This window comes from Apis mellifera, linkage group LG12, assembly GCF_003254395.2.
Source record: "Apis mellifera strain DH4 linkage group LG12, Amel_HAv3.1, whole genome shotgun sequence".
NCBI lineage: Eukaryota > Metazoa > Arthropoda > Insecta > Hymenoptera > Apidae > Apis > Apis mellifera.
This window is the reverse complement of record NC_037649.1, coordinates 2791463-2817425: the sequence shown is the minus strand read 5'-3', so window position 1 is coordinate 2817425 and position 25963 is coordinate 2791463. Positions and strand designations below refer to the sequence as shown.

Below are 25963 nucleotides of genomic sequence, written 5' to 3'. Positions count from 1 at the left end.
ATTTTAATTAATCTTAATAATTACAAATATTTTATAATCATATTAAATATATATGATTATTTTAGAATATAAAAAAGAAAATATTTTTACTTATATTAATTTCATATTTAAATTTAAATTAAATTTTTTTTAAATTTTCCCCTTTAAATTATAATAAAAGATATAATAGAATTTGAAAATATTAAAATTTCTTGTATGAAATTTCAGAATATAAAATATCATATTTTAAGATAATTTTATATATTCTATATCTTGTGTATGTTCGTATCATTGTTTCTACTAAGTAATAATACAAACTTCCTAAATATTTTGTTTCCGATTTCATTACGTGATCCATTCCGGATTCATTCAATATAATATTGTACATGAATCCCATCTGAGATGATATATCATTGTAGATGTCGTACCTTACACAATACTATTTGAATCTAACTGAAAAGCGCGAAAACATATAATCTTGTAGTTCTGTCTTTCGGAATAATTTGTATTTAAACTTATTAATTTTTAATAAAAAATCAAAATCATGACAAGTTTATTAGATCTTTGTGAACAATACTTCGGTGCTCGTGATTTTTATGAAGTTTTAAAAATTCCAAGAACTGCTAATGACAAACAAGGTATGTACACATAACCTATTTGACACAAACTTATTTTTAAATAAAACATATTTGTTAAATAAAAAAAATTATTATATTTAAATTTCAAATAAAAATTGTTTTTAATATTTTTTTCAGTAAAAAAAGCATATCATCAATTATCTCTGCTCGTACATCCTGATCGAGTTGAAGAAGATATCAAAGCAGAAGCTACAGAAAAATTTAAAGTTCTTGGACGAATTCATTCTATTCTTAGTGATAATGAAAAACGTAAAATTTATGATCAATCTGGTCAATATGATGAAGAAAGCGAAGAAATTATGATGAGGAATTGGGCTGATTATTGGAAATCTCTATTCAAGAAAATTTCAGTAGAAGATATTAATAACTATGAAAAAAATTATAAAGGATCTGATATAGAAATTAATGATTTAAAGCGTGCTTACATGGATAGTATGTAAATTTAATATAATAAGTATACATGTAAAATATATTAATTAATAAATTTTTTTATTAAACTTGAATTAATAAATTTAATTTATTAAAATAATAATTTCTGTTGATTAGGCAAGGGAGATATGGACTATATCTTAGAAACTGTTCCTTTCACTAACTGTGATGATGAACCAAGGTTACATAATATTATTCAAGGACTCATAGAGAAAGGTGAAGTACCAGAATACAAAGCATTTACACAAGAAAATGATAAGAAAAAACAACGTAGAAAACGTAAGGTAAATATTAAAAAAAAAAGAACAGTAAAATAATATATCAAAAATTTATATTTATATTTTGAGATTTTAATATTTTCTATGTTTATATTTTATGTGTTAACAATTTTTAATATTTTTTTAATTTCAATTAAGTTAAATTTAATGATTATATCATTTAAAAAAATTAAATGAGAATTTAAAAACTTATATAAATAATTGTTTTACTTTTAATCAAATATTTTCAATAAACGCATACAATCATGTCAATGTCAAAAGTATCAAAAAGTTGTGCGTTTAAGTAGGAAGGCGCTCGTAAATTTAAACATGATACCCCACTCTTTCAATCATACTATAGATCATCTTAGATCTCATGGACAAGTGAGCAGCATGCTATTTTCAAGCTTTTCTATTTTTGTCAATACATAGTACTACATCATGATTGGAAGTAGTAGTAGGAGGTGGAGTAGTATGATGGAAGGGGGAATACTAGTAAATAAGTAAAGAGGAAACGCAAGAGAGGATTCAGTCTATAGAACAATTAGATTCTAGTTTATCGCTAAACATTGCAAAATTTTTTATTAAAATCCCTATTACGATAATTATGTGAATTATTCAAATTTGTGAATGACAAATAATATTACGTATTTTATGTTATACAAAACTGTGATTTATCTTAAAAATTTTTTAAACAAATAACTAAAAATGAGTGCTATTGTTAAACTATTATTGTGCGCTATATTATGTGCGAGTGTACAGGGAGTGTGCAGACGTATGAAAAATGAGGATATGATTGAATACTCTTGCATGGGTGGTCAACTTTCTGATTTAAATAATCTTCCAATTTCGACAGGGAAAATTCGAATTTCTAATATGCCTATTCGTCGAATAACTGCAAATACATTTTCAAGATTCGGTTCGGATCTTTGGGTCCTAGGTTGTTCCCATTGCGGCATAATAGATATAGAACCAAGAGCTTTTGAACATTTAAATAATCTTCAACAATTAAGCTTAAATAATAATCATTTGACCATTGTAAAAGAATCCTGGTTCAAAGGTTTGGATTATTTGACATATTTGGATTTGAATTACAATAATATAGAATCTATCGAGGATGGCGTATTCTTAAGTTTACCCAGTCTTGTTGACTTAAGATTATCTGGTAATCGTTTAGAATGTTTGAATCTTGCAGCTATGTCGCAGTTGAAAGATTTAAAAAGAATATTTCTTAGTGAAAATTCTGAATTTAAATGTCCAAACGCTATTAGTATTTATCTTGAGGATCGTGGAATAAATTTTGAAAAGGATCCAGAATGGAGTAGATTACCAAATGATTTAATTCCAGTAACAATCCCACTTGATTATGATGAAATAACAACTATAAAGATGCCGGTACAATCCTATTCTGGTTATCGTGAAAGATTACATCCAATAACAACAATACCAACATCAACTATGACATCGACATTACAATATATTACACCAAAATTTCAAACAACTGAAGAAGTAATTTATCGTCCATACAATATTCCAAATTGGAAAACAACTTTCAAATCATCCACGATTCGCTATGAGGATAAAATAAAAATTACACAAAGTCCGTCATATGAATACACAAGAGCACCATATATTTCACAAAAAATTGCACCAATCGAATCTACAACATATGTATCATCACCGCGTGAAACGATGCAAAGTAAAAGCCAAGATACAACGACCTTCAGATCTTGGCCGAGTTTCTCGGAATCTACTAGTGCCAGAATCGAATATCCCGTATATCCACCCCATAAAAATGAGGATAAACATTACACAAAAGAACCAGATTATTCAAGTCCAATAGACTTATTCTCTTTGGCATCTAATCAAGGTGATCATCATCAAATATCTTCTATAGAGCTTGATATGAAACAAACTATGGATTCTTATAGAACTGATTCGTTAGAAAAAAACATTCTATCAAATGTACAGTATTCATCCAGCATTGAAAACAGACTATCATCGATAGATTCTTCAGATACAATTTATACTACACAATCTACATTTTTATCATCAGAAATGGTTCAGCCTGCTCACCTAGATGATATACATTCGAATATCCCACCCATTAAAAATGGGACACAATCGATGGATTCTTCGAATTCAACTCATATTATACAACCTATACCTTACTCACCACCATCAATGGTTCAACCCGCTTATCCAAATAATATATATCAACCACCTTATTACGAGTCTACGGTTACTATTCATTCACCGCCATTGATGGATAATAAGTCACAACAGAAGGAAATAACTTCGGGAATCATGCCAATTGAAACAACCACTGATAAACCATTGCCCGAATGTCCGACAAGGAATTTATCGACATCAAGTCAGAGTTCGATTAGAATGATCATTGTTTCTGTTCTTCTTATAATTATGAATCATATCTTTGCGGAGGGATTTTAAAAAGTTTCATTTAATTTAATTGTTTCGTCTGTATATTCACCGAATTTTTAAAAAACGGACTAAATTTATATCAACGAAATGTTTGAATAAACATGAGTGATATATTTATATTAAACATCGGACTAATAGAATTAAATGAAATGATATATATTGAATCAAAAACATTTTAAATTAAGTAAACAAGATGTGGCTACTTTTTTTCGTTTATTGGACCAAATCTGAGAAATTATTTATCAGAAGAATCAACTTAAACGATTGATTCTTCAGAAGCACTGTGAACCCTGCAAAATCCATAGCGTACGTACATATTCTAATTTCATATTTTGTACTTATTGTACTCATTGATACTCTTAAGCCGAATGCTGATGATAACATTAGAAATGGATTATATAGCATTATAGTTATTATAGTTTTATGTAATCTTTAATTATTCTTTGAAAGATGTTATAAATATTTCATAATTTTATGCATATATATTAATATAATGCCAAATTTTTTAAATAAAATTTATTATTATAACTTAAAACATCTAATTATTTTTTATAGTGGAAAATTAAAATTCCATTAGAAATTATAATATTATTATGTTTCGATTTTATTATAATAGTTAATGATTAAACAAATATAAAAGAATAAATAATTAATAAAATCAAATATAAAATTTACATTAATAATAAATTTATATAAGAAATTAGAATAAAAGAAAAGAATTAAAATTATGATTATTTTTTAATAGTGAAACAAATCTGTTTTCAATTTTCCAGATTTTCCAGAATTTACAAAAAATAGTTTATGAAATTAATTATTAATATGCTACAAGATTTTGAAATTTTAATTTTTTCTTAATTTTTCTTAATATATTTTTATTTTTATTGTATAATAATTTTATTTTTCATTGGCTTTATGAATTTATTGATATTTTAAAATAAATAAATATATATATATATATATATATATATATATATATATATCTTATATAATATATATAAAAAATATATATATAATATAATATATATAAGATATATATATAAATATTAAAGTTTATATATATAAATAAATAAATTAAGAATACTTGTAAAATGATAATTTTTCTCAATATAATTATAAAATTTTATTTTTTTTATTTTCTAAAATATTATTTTTTGAAAAAAAATTATATCAAAATCCTGCTATTATTGAAAAATAATTTATAAAATCAATGAAAATAATTTTTAAATGGTATTTTAATGATCATATTCAGATTTTAAAAATATAAATGTTATTACAAATAGTAATTTTTGTTTGATCTTTGAAGAAATCAGAAAGTATAAATTAAAAAAAATATATTTTGTTCAACTTCAATATAACAAAGTTTTGTACATTCAAAATATATTTTTTTTTATTCTTTTTAAAATAACAACGAAAATAGGGATGAATTATTCAAAACTTTGAATTTCTTTGAAATTCTTTGAAAATTTAAGAAGTTTTCGAATTTTTTAATGTCTTTTATACATATTTAATCCCAAAATTTTTTGCTATTTTTGAAATTAGAATTTTTAAAGTTAAAATAAATAATAAATAATATTTCAAAAGTAATATTTAGTAAAAAAATAATAAAATAATTCAATTTGTGTTTAAATTTAAAAAAATTTTTTTAATTAGCAAATATTTATTAATCCATTACAATAATTATAATTTTCTATAAATCAAAAAATAATCATCATATTATTATTACTTTATTATGTGAACTTAATTTTTTATGAATTTAAAAAATCGAAATTCGTTAAGTTTTTATTTCTTGACAGAATTTCTTAAAAAAAAAAAAAAAAAAATGAAGCATTTTGAATTTTGAAATTTTAAAAAGTTTTAAGATATGAAATTTTAAATTTAAATTTTATGGATTTAAAAAATTCAAAATCAATTTCTATCTCTTCATTTTTAAAAAAATATTTTTAATTTTATTTCCTTCGCAAAATTATAAAAGAAAATGAAAATAAATAAAAATTCGTTTTTTAATAATTATTAATTTTATTTGAAAACAGAATGTAATTACTCTGAAATATAATTAAAAACAAAATTATTATTAAATTTAATTATAATTTTTTATTATTAAATTAAAGTTTAGAATTATATTAATATTATAAAATAATTAATAAAAAATAAATTATATCTAAAAATGATAAAATTATTTATACATATATATTTAAATATCTATTAAAATGTAATTTTAATTACGAAAAAAAACTATAGCATACTATATATATAAAACTAAATATATACAGATACTTAGAAATCCTGCTTAAATCAACTTTGAGAAAAACTTCTTTAATTTACGAGATTATTAGAATGATATTTAACATAATTGTATACATGTTTAATCTAGAAACTATCAGCTTGCCGCATTATTATCATTTAAATTTATACTTTAAATAAAATTGTATTTAAAATTAGTTTTTTATCTTGTCAGCAATTTTTAATTTTTTCTTATCTCACATGGAATTAATTATATTAAAATTCTAATTGGCATCTAAAAATATTATATTTTCGCTGATCTGAAAGAAAAATTGATTTACAAAAGTATTTTTTTCTTTTTAAAATGAAAATAAAAATTTTTATCACTATATATTAAATAATATTTAATAATACAAAATAAATTTTGTCCAATTTTTTTTTTTTTAAATATTTTTGAATAATTTTTATTTATAATACTTTATGAATGAAAAAAAAAGATAATTCAAAATTATTTATATACACATAAAAAATTTTTTTATATTTTTCATTATACATGTAAAGATACAATTATTACTTTATTTTACTTTGAAATCTTCAATCAAATCTTCTTCTATTTTCGCATAATAAATAATTGTTCTATGATTATTTATGTTTTATATAATATATATGATTTGTTATTATTATGCATTATAAATTATTAATATTGATGATTTAAATTTCATTAACAATATTTTAGTATTAGAAATTAATATTAGAAATCAATCAAATTTAAAAAAAAAGTTATTTTTTGTTTTTGTATTAAAAACTTTGTTTAGAATCAATTTTCAACTTATAACATGACTTTTTACTATCATTAGTAATGATCTGATGAATTTGATATTATATTTTGAAATAAAAAAATCTGTTTCATCTATTTAATTATATTTTATTTTATTTTTATTTATTATCTATTATTTTATTTTCATAATAACAAAAACAAAATAATTATTTTGTTAGCATTACAAATAAATATTATAAGTTGTTATTTTCTAAGATATATGAGATTATTTGAAATTTATGATAGTATTTATATTATATTATATTAGAATGTATGAAACAATATCGAATTATGTTAAGAATTTTTAAAAATATTAATATATTAATGTAAAAACAAATATTCAATAAAAAAAATACATAAGAGTTTAAATAAATTTTTTCTTTACAATTTAAAGATTGATATAGGATAAAATAGTTATGAAAATACAAGTCATGTTTTTTTCTCATATCGGTTGTCTATTGAATTATGAACAGATACTATGTGCATAAAATATTTAATTGAATTTAGTAGGAAAAATCACAGTTACTCTTAAATGCACAATGTCACTGTGACATCATGTCATCAGTTGAAGATCAATGATGAATAATATTATATTGAGATAGATATTTAATTATATTTATTTATTATATGACTTGAATTATAATTTATATTATTATTTATATTATTTATAATGTATACTTGAATTTATTTATAGTATATTTAAATATATATGATTAATATATACGATTCGATATAATTCTGAATTAACTTGAAAGAAAAAATCTAAGAATGGACTGATGATGGCCATAGATAAAGTTACGAAATATATTTTTAAAATAAGATTTGTTCATAATAAAACCTGGCTCATGGCCTATAAAAGTTTACTAAAAAATAATTGCATAAATATCACAGTTGATAAAATTATTTATTGCACCACTTATCGTAAATTATTGATATTATGTAATAATAAATATGAATTTAATTAAAATAATCAGATAATTAAAGAATATTAAATATTATATAATATAATATAATTTTATAATATTATAATATATATAATATGATTAAAGAATTAAATTTAATATTTCAATAATATTTTTATTGAATTTTATATAATTTTTTTTTCTATAAATAAAATATTGTATTAATCTTTTCTATTAAAAATATATTTTTACATAATTATGAGTAATTTTTTAGCAGTAACAAAAAATAATTATATAAAAAGTGTTAAGAAATATTATTCTAACATAATCATTTATATGTCGTGAGCATAACTAATTCGATTGAGATTGTACTATTTTATTATATTATATTATAATAAAAATACTAATTATCACTTAAATATTATATGTGTAATAATATACATAATATTATTATAATATAAAATGTTATCGTATTAGCCAAACTTAAAATATGAATTTAAAATTTCAAAAGAAAATATGTATTTTTTTTTTTTGCTTTTTCTTTATATATTCATTCAAAAAATAATAATCTTTAAAAATATAAAAAAATATAATAAGTAACATGATATTAATCGAGCTTCATCTCTATTATTGTTTCACAAATAAAAATAGTTATTAAATATCTTGTTTAAAATGATAATTTTCCGCATTATAATCCACAAAACAAACATTACATTTATCGATTTAACATCGAAGTGATAATTGATCAATCAAATTTAAAAAAAAATATATATTCCAATTTAAAAATTTAAAGTTAATTTTTGAAAGATTTTTCATTGTCAAATATATTTCATCATAAAGTTAAATACATAATAACACAAATTATCCCACTTAATATGTTACAATTTTTTATATTTCTTATATTTTTTGAAAGATTTATTTGGGGACATTAAAATGGAACATTTTTTATAATTATCCGTTTGCATAGATTAACTAATATGAAATTGCAAAAAAATTTTATTATATGTATATTCTTTAACATCAAATCGAGCGATTTGTCGATTAGTTCCGTAAGTTCTAGAATGCATAGTGAAGACGTACATCGTTTGTTTTCCGAGGAGGTATACCGATTTCCGCAACAGCGCGATGCTGAATATCAATTGAAACAATAACAAGCGAGGGCCAATGCAATATATCCGGTGTGCTAATGAAATAATTGCTAATGTCGTTGGACAGTCAATGCCAAGCGTTATATAATGACCTTGATGCATTTCATCGTGATATATTATGTTTTGTGTTTTACCATGTGGAACTCAACTTTTTTCCATCTGTAGTGTCACCGTATATAATATCATTCATATAATACTTTTATAAAAAAAAATGTCTCGCATATTTTTAGATAATATATTTTAAGAGATTTCTGAATTGATATTCTTATTTAAAAATATTCTTGTATAAAAATTACTTTATGGATATGCGAAAAAATTAATGAAGTTTCATATAAAAAATATATCATATATTTTAAAAATAATTTTTATTAACTTTTTTATAATAAGATAGATAGTTCATTTAATAAATGTTTAGTAATAACTTAAAAGTTTTTGAATAATTTGAAGATATTTTTTTAATTTTCTTTTTTTTTCCAGTTTATAAAAAATTTATTATTAATTATTTTTCTATTTATTATCTATTATTCATTATTCTTCTTTGAATAAAAGAAAATTAAATAAAGTAAACAAATTAAAAATTAATTGAAAAAACAAAATTTTTGTACAAAATTGTTTTATTTATTATGAATTTTCGATAATAATTGTTATTTTATTTAATAATTTTTCGTATAAAAAATTAATATTATTATTAAATTAATATAGTATTTTAGTAACTATAATTTTTAATATAATAGAATTTTTATTTTATTATTAGTTTCTAATCATTGTTTTTTAATCCTTTTATAACGAAAAAGGATAAATTTACATTTTGCTGAATTATAAAAAGATTATTGCAATAATCTGTATTATAAATAAAGATTTAAATTTTACTTTAAAAATATAGTAATTATTTCATTTCTTTCTTAATCTTTAAGAAATTATATATATCTTTAAATAATAATAAATTATAATAAATCGATAAAAACAAATACGAAACATTGAAAATAATAATTCCTATCAGATAATTATTCTCAATACAATATTCAAAGAATATTTTTAATAAAAATTCATTAGCATATGAATAGATTTGGGAGTAAATCTTTGCAAAGTATTTTCAAAAATATTATTTACATTATTATAGTGATAGATAAAAAATATTCTTTAAAATGGAATAACTTTTTTAAAATTAAATCAAATTTGAATTTTTTTGAGATATTATGAAGATTAGTTTTCTAGATAATATATAAAAAAAATTTTTTTTTTAAATTCTCATTGATGTGAAGTGTGAAAAAAAGATCTATTTTTTTTAAATTAATTTTTTTATTTAAAAATTTAAAAAATCTACAAAAGACAAAAAATAAGTTATATACAAAAGGCATAAATATAAAATTTATTAAAATCAATTAATATTAATATATAATAATAATATGAACTATAAATGATTAAAAATGATGAAAATCACAATTTTTCATGATTTTCGTGTTATATTTATAAGTATAAAATTTTGTATATAACTTGTATATAGCTTTTCTATAGCTTTTTATAATTTTATAGTTATAGATTTTATAATTTTTTAGTGCGTCAACTAATGATGATTTTTGATGATTTTTTTAGTATATACATTTTTTTAGATCTACAAAAGATTAAATTTAAATTTTTATTATAAATTTAAGTAAAAAAATAAAAAATTATAACTTTTATTTTCTTTCTTTACAATTCTGACCAATAATAACTATTAAATATTTTTTTACACATTATCTAGCCATTTTAACACACTAAATATTATACTAAATTAATATCTCATTCCAATTTTAAAAAAGTTATTTCGTTTTAAAAAAAATGTGCAAATATTTTTATTCGTATAGATAATCGAAAGTAAAAATCATTCTTAATATAATGTTTATTTGTGAAAAATACATTTAAAAGCAATCTTTAAAAATTTTATTTTTAAATATATTTATATTTTAGATATTTTTCTTAAATAATTATTTAATGGATCTATATTTTTAACTATTTGTAAGGCTATTTCATAATATTATTATTTGCAAGTTTCTAACAGTTTCTAAACTATGTTTATCAAAAATAAGAATAATTTATTATTAAGAACAACATTCAATGGCTAACAAATATTTTATTTCTGCATATAATATTTGTAAATTTTTAGTTGATTTGAAACGCGTGAATACCGTGACCGCATTATTTGTAGAACATGATCGCAAACAAATTACAATTGAAATAATTTCAACAAATTTAATGCATGCAACAAAATTAATAACATTTATATTGATTAATGCTGTTCACAAATTCTATCATGAAAAGGCTATATTTTCATTTTATGAACAATTATAATTAAATATAAATACAATATTATACAATGATTACAAATTATTCGCGAGCTCTAGTAGGAATAATTTACAAATACCTTTAACCAATGTAAATGTAAATGCAACATTAAGGCACATATTTACTAATGAACATAATTCATGAATATTATCTAATAGATGTCTGTATCATCTGTAAATAGAATTCGTTCGCTAATTTATTGTCATGCTATTCATTGTTCGTAAAAATGTCCATATTAAAAATGTTTATGTTAGAAAATAGATTATGAAATGATTCTTTCGATATCCTCTCGCATAGTAGGCTTCTTCCGTCTCTTCACAGGATATTTGTATATTTCATTTTCAACAACATTTCTTCATTTATTAAGTGATTTGTTAATCGCTTAATCATTTGTTCTGTTCGTGATACAGCATACCAAGTTATGCGAACATTATCATATTTTGTTGTTAAATTTGATAAAATTTTTATAATAATAACAGGATTTTTTGTTTTATATTCATGTCTTTAAATTTTTATATTAACGAAACTATTTTCGAAATGTGATCTACGGATTCATTTTTGCATTTATAAATTGATGTAAAAAATATTTGTATCGATTAATTATTTTTCTTATTGTATATAATACGCAAACTTACCTCATTTGTACAGCAGTAGAACAGTCCGATAGATGTTTAATTGATAATTCAAGGCTTTTCATTAAAAATTTGAGCTTCAGCATTTTGAATTCATAATATGACATCTGGTTCATTTTCAAGTGGAAATTGAATCATCAATAAACATTTTCAGTTTATTCTCCATCACTTTTCATTTATCGTTTTTACTGATAATTTTGTCCATGAAAATGATACCGTTTTGCTTCAGCTATTTTTATGTTATTTTTAATTTTAATATTTAACAGATACAAAACATATCTTCATACTAAATCACAAAACTTCAGAACAATACACTTTTTGCTTTTCTTTTAATCCCTTGTGTATCAAATTACTCATTATATGATAATGGAAGACACTGGATTTATAACTCATTATAGGTTGTAAAACGATTTGAAAAAATAACAATAAAAAAGAATATATTTAATAAAATATGAATAAATTATATTAAAGATATATAGATGTGAGTCGTATAATTTAAAAGGGAAAATAAACAAAACAGCGATCGCGTCTAGTGATACCCAATTCATAAATATATAAGATATGAATCATCTTTACATATATATATAAAATTATATTGTTATATTATTATTATATTTATTATTATAATTTATTAACTATTATGAATTTTTACTAAAATAGTCTCAAAAAACTTAAATTCGTTAAAATCATTACAATACATTTAAAAAAATGTTCTAAATTTTTAAAGTAATCCTTACGAATTCTAAATTGAATGCAATTTCCAAATGAACACTGTTCATTATTTGAGATATGATTTTGCTCGCAATTTGCTGAAATGTCGATTAAGTTTTGGATTCACGCTACTTTTTGAAAACAATTTATTTCATAACTGTTCGCGGTTAAAAAATGTATACCATCAATATAGATATTTCGAATAGCGAATAATATATAACAAATTAGTCAATGAAAGAATATAAGAATACAAACAATGCCTACTTTATCTCTTCCAATTAAAATTGTTTTAAAAATATTTAAAGACATCTTAAATCGAAACAATTAATATTAATTTACAATTAATATTCTAAACATTAAATACTCAGTTCTATTTATATAGAAAAATGTGTTCATTCATTGTGAAAATTATCGATAGAGTGATTTTTTCTAACGAACAAGCAATATTGAAATGTTTGTTGTGTGCGCATATGTTCAAATAATATAAGATATCCCATTCATAACGCCATATATATAAAATTATTTCGTTATATTTCACTTATAAATTAGAAAGAGTTAATAAAATATACATAAATATAAAGTTTATCAATTTTATCAATCAAGTTTATCAATTCATATTAAGCTTGAGATCAATTTTTTTTTGCATTAAATAAAAAAATATTCTTATGCTGTATCAGATGAATTCTGATCACATTATTCCACATTGATTGATCGATTTATTCATAATAGATATTGAGAGATTCTGTCGGAAGTTTCAAACATCTATTGACAACCAAGTATCTTTGTTGATTTGAAAAGCACGTGCCTGTCTGTGCATTCTTAATGAATGTAATAGTAATAGCATTATAATAACATTGTGAAACTTGAGAAAAAAGCGAGATAATGCATAATAGGAAACTCGATTTTTTTTAAAGATAAAATATTTGAAAATCTCAAAATCTCGTTATCTTTAAAAATTTGTATTACTTTTGTTATTCGTAACTTTCAAAATCTAAATAAATAATAACTAATAAAAATATGTAAATTTATTAATTAATACTTATTAATATAATTAATATTTTTACTTATTAATTAAGAAAGATTATTAATAATTAAATTAAATTTGTATTTGCATTATAAGGTTATTTTAATTAGTAATTATTTCTACCGATCTCTGAATAATTTATAAATAATTTTTTGTAAACCAAAAAGAAAATTATCGTTATTATTGATTATAGTTTACGTTCTCATTCTTTTTTCTTTATCAAATTTCTGTGCGAAGAATTCTAGAAATCAAAACTAATTTTTATTTCTTAAGAAAAAAAAATTTTTCGAGTTTTTGAGCTTTCGAAAATTTTGAGATTTAATAAAAATTTGAATTTTCATGTATTTAGAAATCAGATTTTATCTTTAAGTTTCACTTTTCTCTTTTTTATAATTTATTTATGATTTTTTATCAAAAGTTAATTATTTATATCTAATATAACTTTTTTCAACAATAGTTTAATTTCATAAAATAAAATAAAATAAATGAAATAATGAAGTAAAATTCAATAGTATTCTCTAAGATTTTTTGAAAAAATTTAAAAAAAACATAAATTCGTTATTTATTTATATTATATTTTTGTATTTTGTGAATTGTATATGAATTTTGATAGTTTTAAAAATTATCGAATTCTAAATTAATAGTTTAAAAGATTATAAATAAAATAAAGATATTTAAAAGATTTAATAAAGAGAGAGATAAAATTTTTTTTTGTTGTTTCATCAATTTTATTATTGAATTTTGAATTTCTTTTATCAATTTTATTGCTATTTAATTTGTAATTATATATAATATGTAATATGTAATAAATCAATTTGTAATTAATGATATTTTTGATAGAATTTTTAATCTTTTCTTGATAAATTTTTTTTAATTTAAAATTAGATTAATATTACATTAAACTTTCAAAAAGTATAAACTTATATATTTCATATCTAAAATTTATTTATTTTATTAGATTAACTTTTTTAAAATTTTTTAATTGTAACTTTTATATTAGAATCAATATTAATAATATATTAATATTTATCTTAAAACTATATAAAGTTAATGTTTGTATGTTTATATATTATTTATTATAATATTTATATTATAATATTTACTTTAATTTTCCAAAAACATAAAATATCTTAGCATTTCTTATAAACGGTATTATATTATATGATTGAATAAAAACAAAATAATTATTTATATAGAATCATAAATAAATTTTATTCATTATATATAAATTTAATAATCCATATATATGTATATATATGTGTGTGTATATATGAATAGAATAAAAATATTTATTTTTTAATTTTAATTCTGCTAAATATTTTAAATATTATAAATATATAATAATTTAAATGAATAGATATATGTAATATAATATATAATATTTCAACTTGCAAATTACAAATTATAAAAAAATTACAAATATTAAAAAAAAATTAGAATATAATTAATAAAAGAAATTAGAAATTTATAATAGAATTAAGAATCTAATTCCACTCATTAAACAATTAAGAAATATGCTATAATTTTAATTGATTTAATTATGATTTGATAATATATATTATCAAAATAATTATATATTTTTATGTGTTTTTTTTTCCAAATAGTTTCGAATGAAATCAAATATCTAACAAAATTTTTTTTGTTATTCAATAGTAATTTCCAATAGTAAATTAAAGGAAATATTTTCTAGTAATTTTTTTTGGTAATATTTTTTTTAACTGTTAAAATCTGAAACAAACAAATTTTAAAATATATTTAAATTATTATTTTTATTCATTTTATAAATTCTCAGTTCTATAATAATTTAATTTATAACAATTTTATTATAATTTAATTAATTAATTTATAACAAATTTACAATAATTTACAATAATTTAATTTTTATATTCAGTAAGTAATGTTTCTTTTTTTAAAAGAAAAAAAATAAAAATAATTTTTGATCAAGAAATTTGAACTAAATATTTAAATTTAAAATAAATTGAAAGTAATGACTTAAGTATTCTTAAATTGCTAATTTATAATTAAAATTGTTCTATTTAAAAATATTTAAAAATATCATAAATTTATAATATAAAATTAATAAAAAAATATTAAATATTAACATAAAAATAAGAATATGTAAAAAATGTTAAAAAAAAATTTGAAACTTCAAAGTTTTTTTGACATTTCAAAAATTAATTTTATAAATATTATCTTATATATACATTTGCAACATTTAAGATAATTTTTTTCACTATTTATTAGAAAATAATCATATAATTTTGATATTTTTGATTACATTCTAATAAAATAAATAAACAAAATGAAAAAGAAAAAATAAAAAGAAAAAAAACATCATATTAAAATGAAAAACAAGATAAATGTATTTATTACAATTTGAACTTGATTTTCTGGTTACAAACCGGGACTAATATCTAGCATCTTCTCATCTATTACTCGAATTACTATTACATTTTTTGAAATAACCAAATCAAAGTAATCAAAGATGTATCACATACGTCATTAAGTAAAATTAAAACGATATCTATTTATGACTATTATGTAACAATGCTAATACATTGTTAAAAAAGAAATAATAGTATTAATGACTTTATCAATAGGAATAGGATAAGTTCAATATATATTTATGAATCCTCAATTTCAATATCCATATTTCATTCATAAATTTCGAATATTACTCAGAAATAATAATATTTCAATGAATATATTTAAAATATATTTAGTCTATTAATATTAAACTTTAAAATAAATATTTACAAATTTTGAAAAAATATTTATAAATATTTTGATATTAGAAGGAATAAAATTTTACAAGTAATATTCGAATCTTGGAAATTGGAATTATATATTTAATGATGATATTTATAATTGCATTTTATTTAATAAATTTAATTATTTTAAATAATATACAAAAATATAAAAATATGAAAAAGATTTTGATTTTAATGCATAGATAAAATCATTAACATTAATTTGAATTTAAATAAAATGAAGATTATAATGATCTTTTATAATCCTTAATGTTCATTAATGTTATTTTATTTAATTTTTCCGTAACTACAAGAAATTTTCTTGCAAGCTTTAGTGGAATTTATTTTATTTTCTATAAAAAAGAAAACAATGAAAAGAATATATGTTATTATACAATAATGATAACTCTAAAATATATTATATAATATTTCCCATATTGTAATATATTCCATAATATTTAAGAAAATTAAAAAAATACTTCCAATTTAGATTTTGATCAAAGATTCAAAATTTTCATAAATATTTTACTAAAAATTCTGTGATTTTTCTAATTATTTATTTTCTTGTGTATTCTATTTAACTATAATGATTTCTGTATTCTCAAAAAAAATATTTTTAAAAACAAAAATGATAAATATCCATAAAAAAAGAAATATATTAAAATCAAATATTTTAAATGAAATAAAAGAGAGAAATATAAAATGTTATTTTTATTTATTGATATAAAGAATTTCTAGAGTTATCTATACATAGGATATGTAATGAATAAATTATATGACTATGTAAAAAAATTTGTTATTTGTTTATATTACAGTTCATTCATTATATTCACTAAATCTTGTTTCATCTAATTTTTATTTATTTCTTATATTAAAAATTGTCCTCAATAAAAAATCCTTTAACAACAAAGATATATATCTATCCAAATGTTTTTTATATAAAACATTTTATAATAAAAAATATATTTAAATTATTCAAAGCATCATAAAACAAAAATCATAAAATAAAATATACCATATATATAATTATATTAAGTAAATTTTATATAAAAATATTAATATTTTATATTTTTATAAAGAAACAAAAACAAATTTATATAATTTATTTCATAATTTAATACGTATAATTTTTACAGATTTATAGAATTTCTTCTTCTCATAAAATTATAATTATTTATAAAGTTTGAATCCAATGAAGATTATATATATTTGCAAAATCCTTGGAAAATGATTAACTTGATCCTTTGATTTAATGTTAATCATTAAATGTTTTAAGGATTAGTTTTCATGAATTCCACAATGATGATATCACAAAAAAATTTTTTATATAATTGTATACTTTACCTCGATGATTATTTTCAAATTATTTCGTAATTCTAATGATTTCCGGAGTGTTAGGCTCACGGCCAGATGTCATTGGCTCTAGACATTCGTAGACGAAATAATTCAAGGTTGCGCGAAAACGCGACCCTCCAAATCTATGCACGTGTATATATATATATAGATATAAATTATACATATTAGATTATACATTTTGGCACATCTTTGATTCGCAAATAGAAATGTATTAAGTTTACTATTGTAGGAAAAGTTTTATTGAATTTTTAAAATTTAATTTATTAAGATAAAGTATATTGTAAATATTTATAATTTTAGAAAAATTTTATATACTTATGCATTTAATATAAATATTATGAAAAAACAAACAAAGATACGATGTTTTTTTATTTTTTATTTTTAATATTTTGAGTTTTTGAGAATTTTGAGTTCCGGAAATCTACGTAAGATATAAGATTAATAGAATGAATTTCTTTAATATTTTCTTTAATAATTTCAAAATCATGGATTTCTACATGAATCGAAATAGAAAATCTAAATATTAGGAATGAAAAGATGATTTAACTTTAATATTATTAAGTTAATATTATTATTTAATACTATTAAATTATTAAATTTATTAATATTATAGTGAATTAGAATTTTGAGAGAAAGGACAAATATAAAATTTTAGCTGTTATTTATTAGCTTTCGAGATATTATTAAAAATTTCTTTCAGTATTATACATTGAATGCTAAATATATGATTCCATAACAATATAACCGCGATTTATCTATTGTTTTCTATAAATAACATATTGTGGCTTTTATAAACATATAATATAATATAATATAATATATAATATAATATAATATAATAAGTGAATTAATATCATATTTAGTATCTATCCGCATGAATATTTAATTATCTCTATTAGTATCTAGAGAACTTGAGCTTTTTCGGATTTATAGAATGCAAATGTAAAATATAAAACAATTTTTAGATGAAATTGCAGTAATAGAAATTATGATTATTAAATTTTTTTATTTCTGATTAATGTTTTAGAAATAATAAATAACTGTCAATATGGAAAAAATATTAAAAAAAAATTTATTAATATTATTTATATTTTATAATATATTATAATTGTTAATATTTTAAAAATTTTTTATATATTTTATTTTTTACTTTTCGTGAGATTCATTTCTAAAAATAAAATATATGTAATTTATCTTCAAAAATATAATTATCAAATTTTAATGTAATTATTAATATATTTTAAAGAAAGATTAAAAAACTACTTAGATTCATATTATCAAGAATTTTATTTCATTTCATTTTAATCAAAATAACTGTTTTAAGTTATAAAATTAATTAGATAAAAAATTAATTCTTTCTTTCAGTATTCAGATTAGTATTTAAAAGAAAAATATATTTATATTTATATAATATATATATATATATATTTATTTTTTGTTATAAATTAAAAATTATTTTCTGAGTATAAAAAAAATGGGTCTATTGTCTATGGGTCCATTCATTGCTATCTTTTGTGAGATTGCCAATTCATCAATATTTTTCTCATTAATTAAATGCATTTAAGTTTAGATAATATAGATATTGAAATCTTTAAATGTAATTGAAACTTTTAAACAAATATATTCTAATCTCTTATGAATATATTTTAAATAATGAGAATTATCTAAAACGATGCTTTTGTAACGAATTCGATCAGTCATATTCCAAAAATATTTTGATTGGTAATATACAATAATTAAAGAAAAAATGTATTTCAAATTTGTAAGAATATTTGGATATATATTATAAATTCATATTATCAAATTAAAATAACAATTTTTTTACATAATTTTGTATAAAATTAAAATAAAAATTAAATTAACCATAAAGTTAATAAAAAAAATAATAAATATTAAAAAAATGATAAAATCATATTCTAGAAGAATAGAAAATTATTCATTCAATAAATCACTATAATATTTTGTTCTCTTTAACACATCTTGTTCTCTTTAACATTTTTAAATTTCATTTCAAAATTGATAATTAAGATCATACCGTAATTATAGCTAAAAATATATAAATAGTAATATATCACTACTATTTAAAAGATACATATGTTCTCATCAAAAGAAATATAAAATTAAATAAATATTTATAAAAAAAATAATTAATTTGATTTAATTATTTAAGAAATCTGAATATTTTTGTTATATAAAAATTAATTTTTTTAAAAATTTTGTAAATATTTAAACAATATATATATATGTTTATATTATATTAAAAATATTTTTATTCGGAATGAAAATATGCAAGAAGATTTAAAGAAAAAACTTTGAAATCAACATTATAAATTCCTATTTATCGGATAATATCTAATATATTGTATAATATTGACGCATTAGAACTATATTTTGATTCTCGTCAATAATAATGATTTCTTTGCTACTTGACATTTGAATCATGTAGCTCATTCCAATACATTACGAACTACTTCCAGAATCTATTCTTAAGAATTTTCTTAAAATAGATAAATACAATAGATAAATATATAGTCTTATAAAAAATAAGTATATCTATTCAACAATATATTTTTTATTTTATATTATTTAATATTATACAGAAGAGCTGAATTTATTATCAATCTTCCTTAATATAGCCTACTATTACACAACAATCATTTCACTATATATTTGTTTGTGTACTCGCGCGAATCTTTTGAAAATAACAATGATGTCAATATACCGAAAATAAATCTTCCACAGGATAATTATAATTTATATCATAAGTTATTTAAAATAATAATCTTTAATAATCAGATAATTAGATATTCAGATATTTAATCTATAATTTTTTATGTTTTTTATATGTTTTACATTTAAAAAAAATATAAAACATAAACATAAAACAACAATGTTTGGTAGTATATTAAAGAATACAGATGTCAGAAAATATAAAATTCTTGATTTAATATATTATCGTTTGAATTTTTAAAAAACAATTGAATTTTTATATTACAAAAAATTTAAGATTTTATATATTTAAAATAAAAAATTATTTATTACAATTATAATTTTTTGTAAAGGTTTATTTAGTTTGATTTTTCTTTTGATGAGTAATATATTTTAAATAGTTTGAAAAATTAAAAATTATTTTTTATTAATGAGCAAAATTGCTTTTTTCTTTTTTTTTCATTAAATGATTTTGTCATTGTTTTTAAATTATATTTTGAGGCATTTTATTATTTATTTTAATACACAAAAATAATTATACATGAAAAAATTTTTATAATTTGTTAATATAAATTTATATTTTATATTTATATCTTTCTAAAAATTTGATTTTTTGTCAATTTATTTGTCAATTATTAGCAAATATTAAATATAACATCTAAATATTTATTACAGTTACTTATGTAGAATATTTATTTCTACAATCATCGAGCTATTGTAAAAATATCATAAATTGTCATTTTTAATTGTATTACAATTAAAATATATTCATGAAATTTTAATCAAAATTTAATCTTATATAAAAATTGAAATATTGCTTAAATACTATTGCTTAAATACTTTTGACAATAATTTTGTAAGAAAAACTAAAGTTTGTCAAATAAATATTATAAGTTCTCAGAAATATCCGGTTGGCTTTCTCTCATCGAATCTCAAATCGAAAGTCCGATAATCGAATACATTTAGAATTTCGCGAATCGTTGTGTAATGTCGTCTAACATTAGGATAGTCTCTATGATATACTTGCCAGAAATTATAAATAAATTTTCTCAGCATCAAATTATGGAGTAGGTCACTGGGAATATGGAACATCATCAGCAAGCATGAACCATGAAAATGATCGCGTTTAATTTTAATAAAAAACGTTTCAAAGTTCCTAGGAACTTATATCTTTATTTATATATCTTCTAAGTAAACAATAAATTAATAGAAGGATATTTTAATAATTTATACAAATATAGAGATTATAATATAATTAGATAATGGTTAGATAATGGTTTATTGAAATGTTATTTTAATTTTCTTCTGTATCTCTTCTATTCAATTTTCAAACAGAATTTTTAGATTTGATGGTACATATATAATCAAGAATATGTAATAAACAAAAATATAAAAATATATATTTTATGAAATTTATAAAGTAGATTTAAACAATATTTTTATAAAAAAAATTTAGTTGATTATATATTAAAATTCAAAATAATAAAATTTAAAAAAAATTGTATAAAAATTCAAATTTCATGAACATGAACAATTTTATAAGTGAATTAATAAATTTTTTTAGAGGCAAAGATTATTTCATCAATTTATAGTGTTATAGTACTATTTTTGATAAAATTATTTATGAGAAAATAGTAGTTTTTTTTGTATGATAAATATAAATGAAAATAAAAAATAATTTATTATTGTTTACTATTTATATTAAAATTTTATCAAAAAAAGAAAAAAATAAATTTAAGATATTTTATAATATTTTGAGATAACAATAAAATTAAAAAAAAAACAATAAAAGAATTTTCTTGAAAAAAACACTGTATTGTGATCAATAAAATATTTATAAATCTTCTAAATATACTATTTTATAAAATAATTTAAAAAAAAAGGATTCAAAAAAAGGATTCAATTTATTATTTTTTCTTTTCTTAATAAAAAAAGTATGAATGTTTATATTTTTAATAATAATATTAATGCATTTGAAAAAATTATTTATTCAAAAATCCAATTTTATTATAATTTAATTGAATTTTATAATAAATGCATTTATTCTATATTTGATGAGTATACACGTCATTTTTTAATTTTAATTACATAGATATACATTTCTAAAATAAAATTATCTAGTTACGAAAGAAATTTTGGTAAAGATATAAAATAGTTGTAGAAAATAAAATTTATTATTTAATTGTGTCAAAATAAATTAATTGACAATTGAAATAAATAAATTATCAAAATTATAATTGATCGAAAAATATTATTGTATATATTTATATATTTATAAATGTATTTATAAATATTGATTGTTAATTATATATCCATTTTATTAATAATACTAATCATTTTAATCAAAATTTAATTGAAGTTCTTTTTGATATATATGAGAATTCAAATTAAACAAATTACATTATCAGCTAGCAATGTATTAAAAATATAATATATAATTGAAGTTAAATATCGTTTTAAAATTTATATATGATTGTTAGATTAATTTTACTTTAATTACATATTTTATAATTATTAGAATTTGATTCTTTAAGTTTAAATTTAATCTAAAAATAGAGATGATTTCTGAATTGGTTAAGTTTATGTAATTTTATATTTATATTCAATGATGTAAAAATTTAAATTGATATGTTTTTAAATATTATAAAAATTTAAAAAAGAATACTGGATAAATTTTTAATTTTCTCAAAAACATCTTCCGAAACAATTTTATTTTATATTTTCAATTACTTGATTTTTTTTATAATTATATTGATTTTTATTTTCTTTTTCATTGATTATAGTATCCTTATATTAAAAAAAATCTTATTGTTCCCCTTAAATCCCCCCAATATTATTAATTTTATTAATTTTTTTATTTTTAATTATATTTTTTGACTTTGAATAAAATCCTAATTTTAATTCTTGATCTAATTCTTAATTTTGATTAAAATAATATTCGAAAAGCATTCTGATTAAATAATTCAATCAAAAACATAATCAATATTTTTTTTGTTGAATATTCAGTCATCAAACATCCTTTAATAATATCATTTTGCAAATAATAAAGATGATAAAAAATTTAATTCAGAAAAATAAAATTAATAATCTGTATTTTATATTAAGTTAGTAATTTGTTAATTAGTATAATACCAAATGTTTTGACAATATTTATTTTTATATTTTATTTTGATACATAATTCTTGATTATCTTTGCATAAAAATTTCTGTTTTACGATTTTATGATATTTGATCACGAACGTAAAAAGTTATTAAAGAAAATATAGAATATCTAAGATATTTCGATCACACAAGGACAAATTTTTTCAAATAATCATTTAGATAATGTACATTTTTGACATAATATCAATATTTTAATATAGTATCATTTTAAAGTATTTTTAATAATACTCAAAAATTTATATCAAATATTATTCATCTGTTATAATTTTCTATGATCAAAAGCATCATGAAAATCGTACGATATAATCATGAAACAAATATAAAAATTTCTGGTGATCAAACATATCTCGTTGGAAAATTTTTTTTTGTATAAAAAATAGAAATAAGTATATTTCGTTAATACTCGTTGAATTGAGTCTTTATTATCTTCTACTTTTGATGACTCCTCGTTAAAATTAACTTTTGCTAACTGACGAGCAAAAACCAAGACGAAAAGCAACGAAGTCTGATAATCTTGAGGATAGGCATATGGTTAAGTTTCAAAAATAGTTATGCGTATCATGAAATGGTCATAATTAACTTTGTTAATAGGCATATTGAAGCGTTTCTGCATAACCTCTGATTTATCAATTTCCTTCAATTGCATCTGTTACATATTCAAATTCCTTATTAATCTAACATATAATCTAACATAAAATAATGAATATCGTATCTTTACAAAAATTAATTTTTTTCTCACATAAAATGTTTTAAAATGATTTATAAATTCAAAAATATATTTAAAAGAATAATATATTTAATTAATTTTTTTCTTTGCAGTTATCGTATATATTATAGTTAATTGTAAAAATATTTTTACCCAATATTTTTACAAAAAATTTACGTATTTTTGAAAATTTGATTTTAATGAAAATTTGTATATGTAGAACAATATTTTTCAATGGAAAATCTGAAATCAATATGAAATCAATTCTCATTGTTTCATGTTTTATATACAATTATAAATATTTTTTTTAACAAAATAAACAGAACATTAAAACTTGAATATTTTATAATTTAATATTTTGTTTTATCTCACACCATTACGAAATTATATTTAAGAAACGAAAATAATACTGAAACTTTAAAATTGTTTTTTTGAAATGATATTCCATTAATAAAAAAATTATTCTATATTGTTTTTTATATAATTCATGATCTATAATGTTTTATAAAATAAAATTATCGTTGATTTTAATTATTACTTGAATTCGTATAATATATCGTCAATATATGAATATTTTGCGATTAATTATATTATGTATATTGTGTATTATAAAATTTTTTAATATAAAATATGATTCTCATTTTAATAAAAATCTTATTTATTAAATTATATATAAATTATTATATAAAAATATATATTATATAAAAATTATTAATTTCGAAAAAAATAATTTGTTTACTTTTATTTCTAGTGGGCCAAAGAAGCACAAGAAGCTGAACGTCTAAATAAAATGCTAAAAATCGAGAACGAGGAAAACGCAGCTGCAAATAATTTGGCTTTAGCAATTCAGAATTGCAACGAGGCTCGAGCAAGTCAATCTGATAAATTTTTCGATTCTTTAATTGATAAATATGCAAACATGGCTAAAAAATCGACGACGAAGAAGAAAAATATGTCTGTAAAAACTGCAAAAAGTCCGAAAACTTCCAAAAGTTCAAAATCTCCAAAGAAAACTAAGAGGAAGGCGTAGAATAATATAATTATTGCAAGAATCTCCTTCCAAATTAGAATATTTGCGCGATTTTTGTAACTATAATTATTAATCATCGATAAGCGTACCATTATCCGGTACATCAATTAAAAGAAGACGAAAATGATCATATGTAAGTTTTGTAAATTCAAAACGTGTATATCGTCTTCTTAAACCATCATATTAATTATGCGGATCAATAATTAATTTCTTTATAATTTTATGTAGATATATCATGTTCAAATATAAAATTGAAATTAACTGTTTTTATATTTATTATAAAAAATGTGAAATAGCATAATATATTCAGTAATAAAGAAAAAGAAAAGTTACTGAAATCATTAATATTTAATTAATTATTCAGTTAATATTTAGTTAATTAAATATACAGTTATTGTAATAACTGTATATAAAAAAAACTGTAAATAAAAAAAATATATTTCACTTGATTTATTGAATTTATTTTAATTTGATATATATATTTCAAATTTCAATAATCAATTATTGGATAAATATAGCATAATTATCATTATACGGTAATGGTAACTTATACTCTACTTTATCGATCTAATTTCTAGATTTCTTTCATATCATACTTGTATGGTAAAACATTCTCAATAATTCTCATTTATTTTTATTTATTATTTAAAAATTTATTGTAAATAAATAATAAGTAAATACCTTTTGTGTAATGCACTTTTTTATAACTTTATTATATTAATTATTAGC

General features: G+C 18.8%; 1 protein-coding gene across 2 annotated transcripts; it reads left to right on the top strand.

Moving 5' to 3' along the window:
- Positions 1-368: 368 nt before the first annotated feature.
- LOC409892 (dnaJ homolog subfamily C member 9) lies at positions 369-25914 on the top strand. Of its 2 annotated transcripts, XM_393383.7 has the most exons (4): positions 369-617; positions 735-1049; positions 1164-1330; positions 24956-25914. In XM_393383.7, exons 1-4 carry the CDS (start codon positions 524-526, stop codon positions 25232-25234), a joined length of 855 nt encoding a protein of 284 aa, XP_393383.3. In that variant the 5' UTR covers positions 369-523; the 3' UTR covers positions 25235-25914. The 2 variants fall into 2 exon arrangements, with proteins under 2 accessions (XP_393383.3, XP_006559333.1); XM_006559270.3 differs by lacking the exons at positions 369-617; positions 735-1049; positions 1164-1330 and adding an exon at positions 1567-3173.
- The last annotated feature ends 49 nt before the right edge of the window (positions 25915-25963 follow it).

Bases quoted from the DNA above. Each gene is read 5' to 3' on its own strand.
- LOC409892 (XM_006559270.3), top strand. From the start codon at position 2,012: ATGAGTGCTATTGTTAAACTATTATTGTGCGCTATATTATGTGCGAGT. The intron at 3,174-24,955 runs GTGATCATCATC...TTTTATTTCTAG, and splicing joins CTCTTTGGCATCTAATCAAG to TGGGCCAAAGAAGCACAAGA.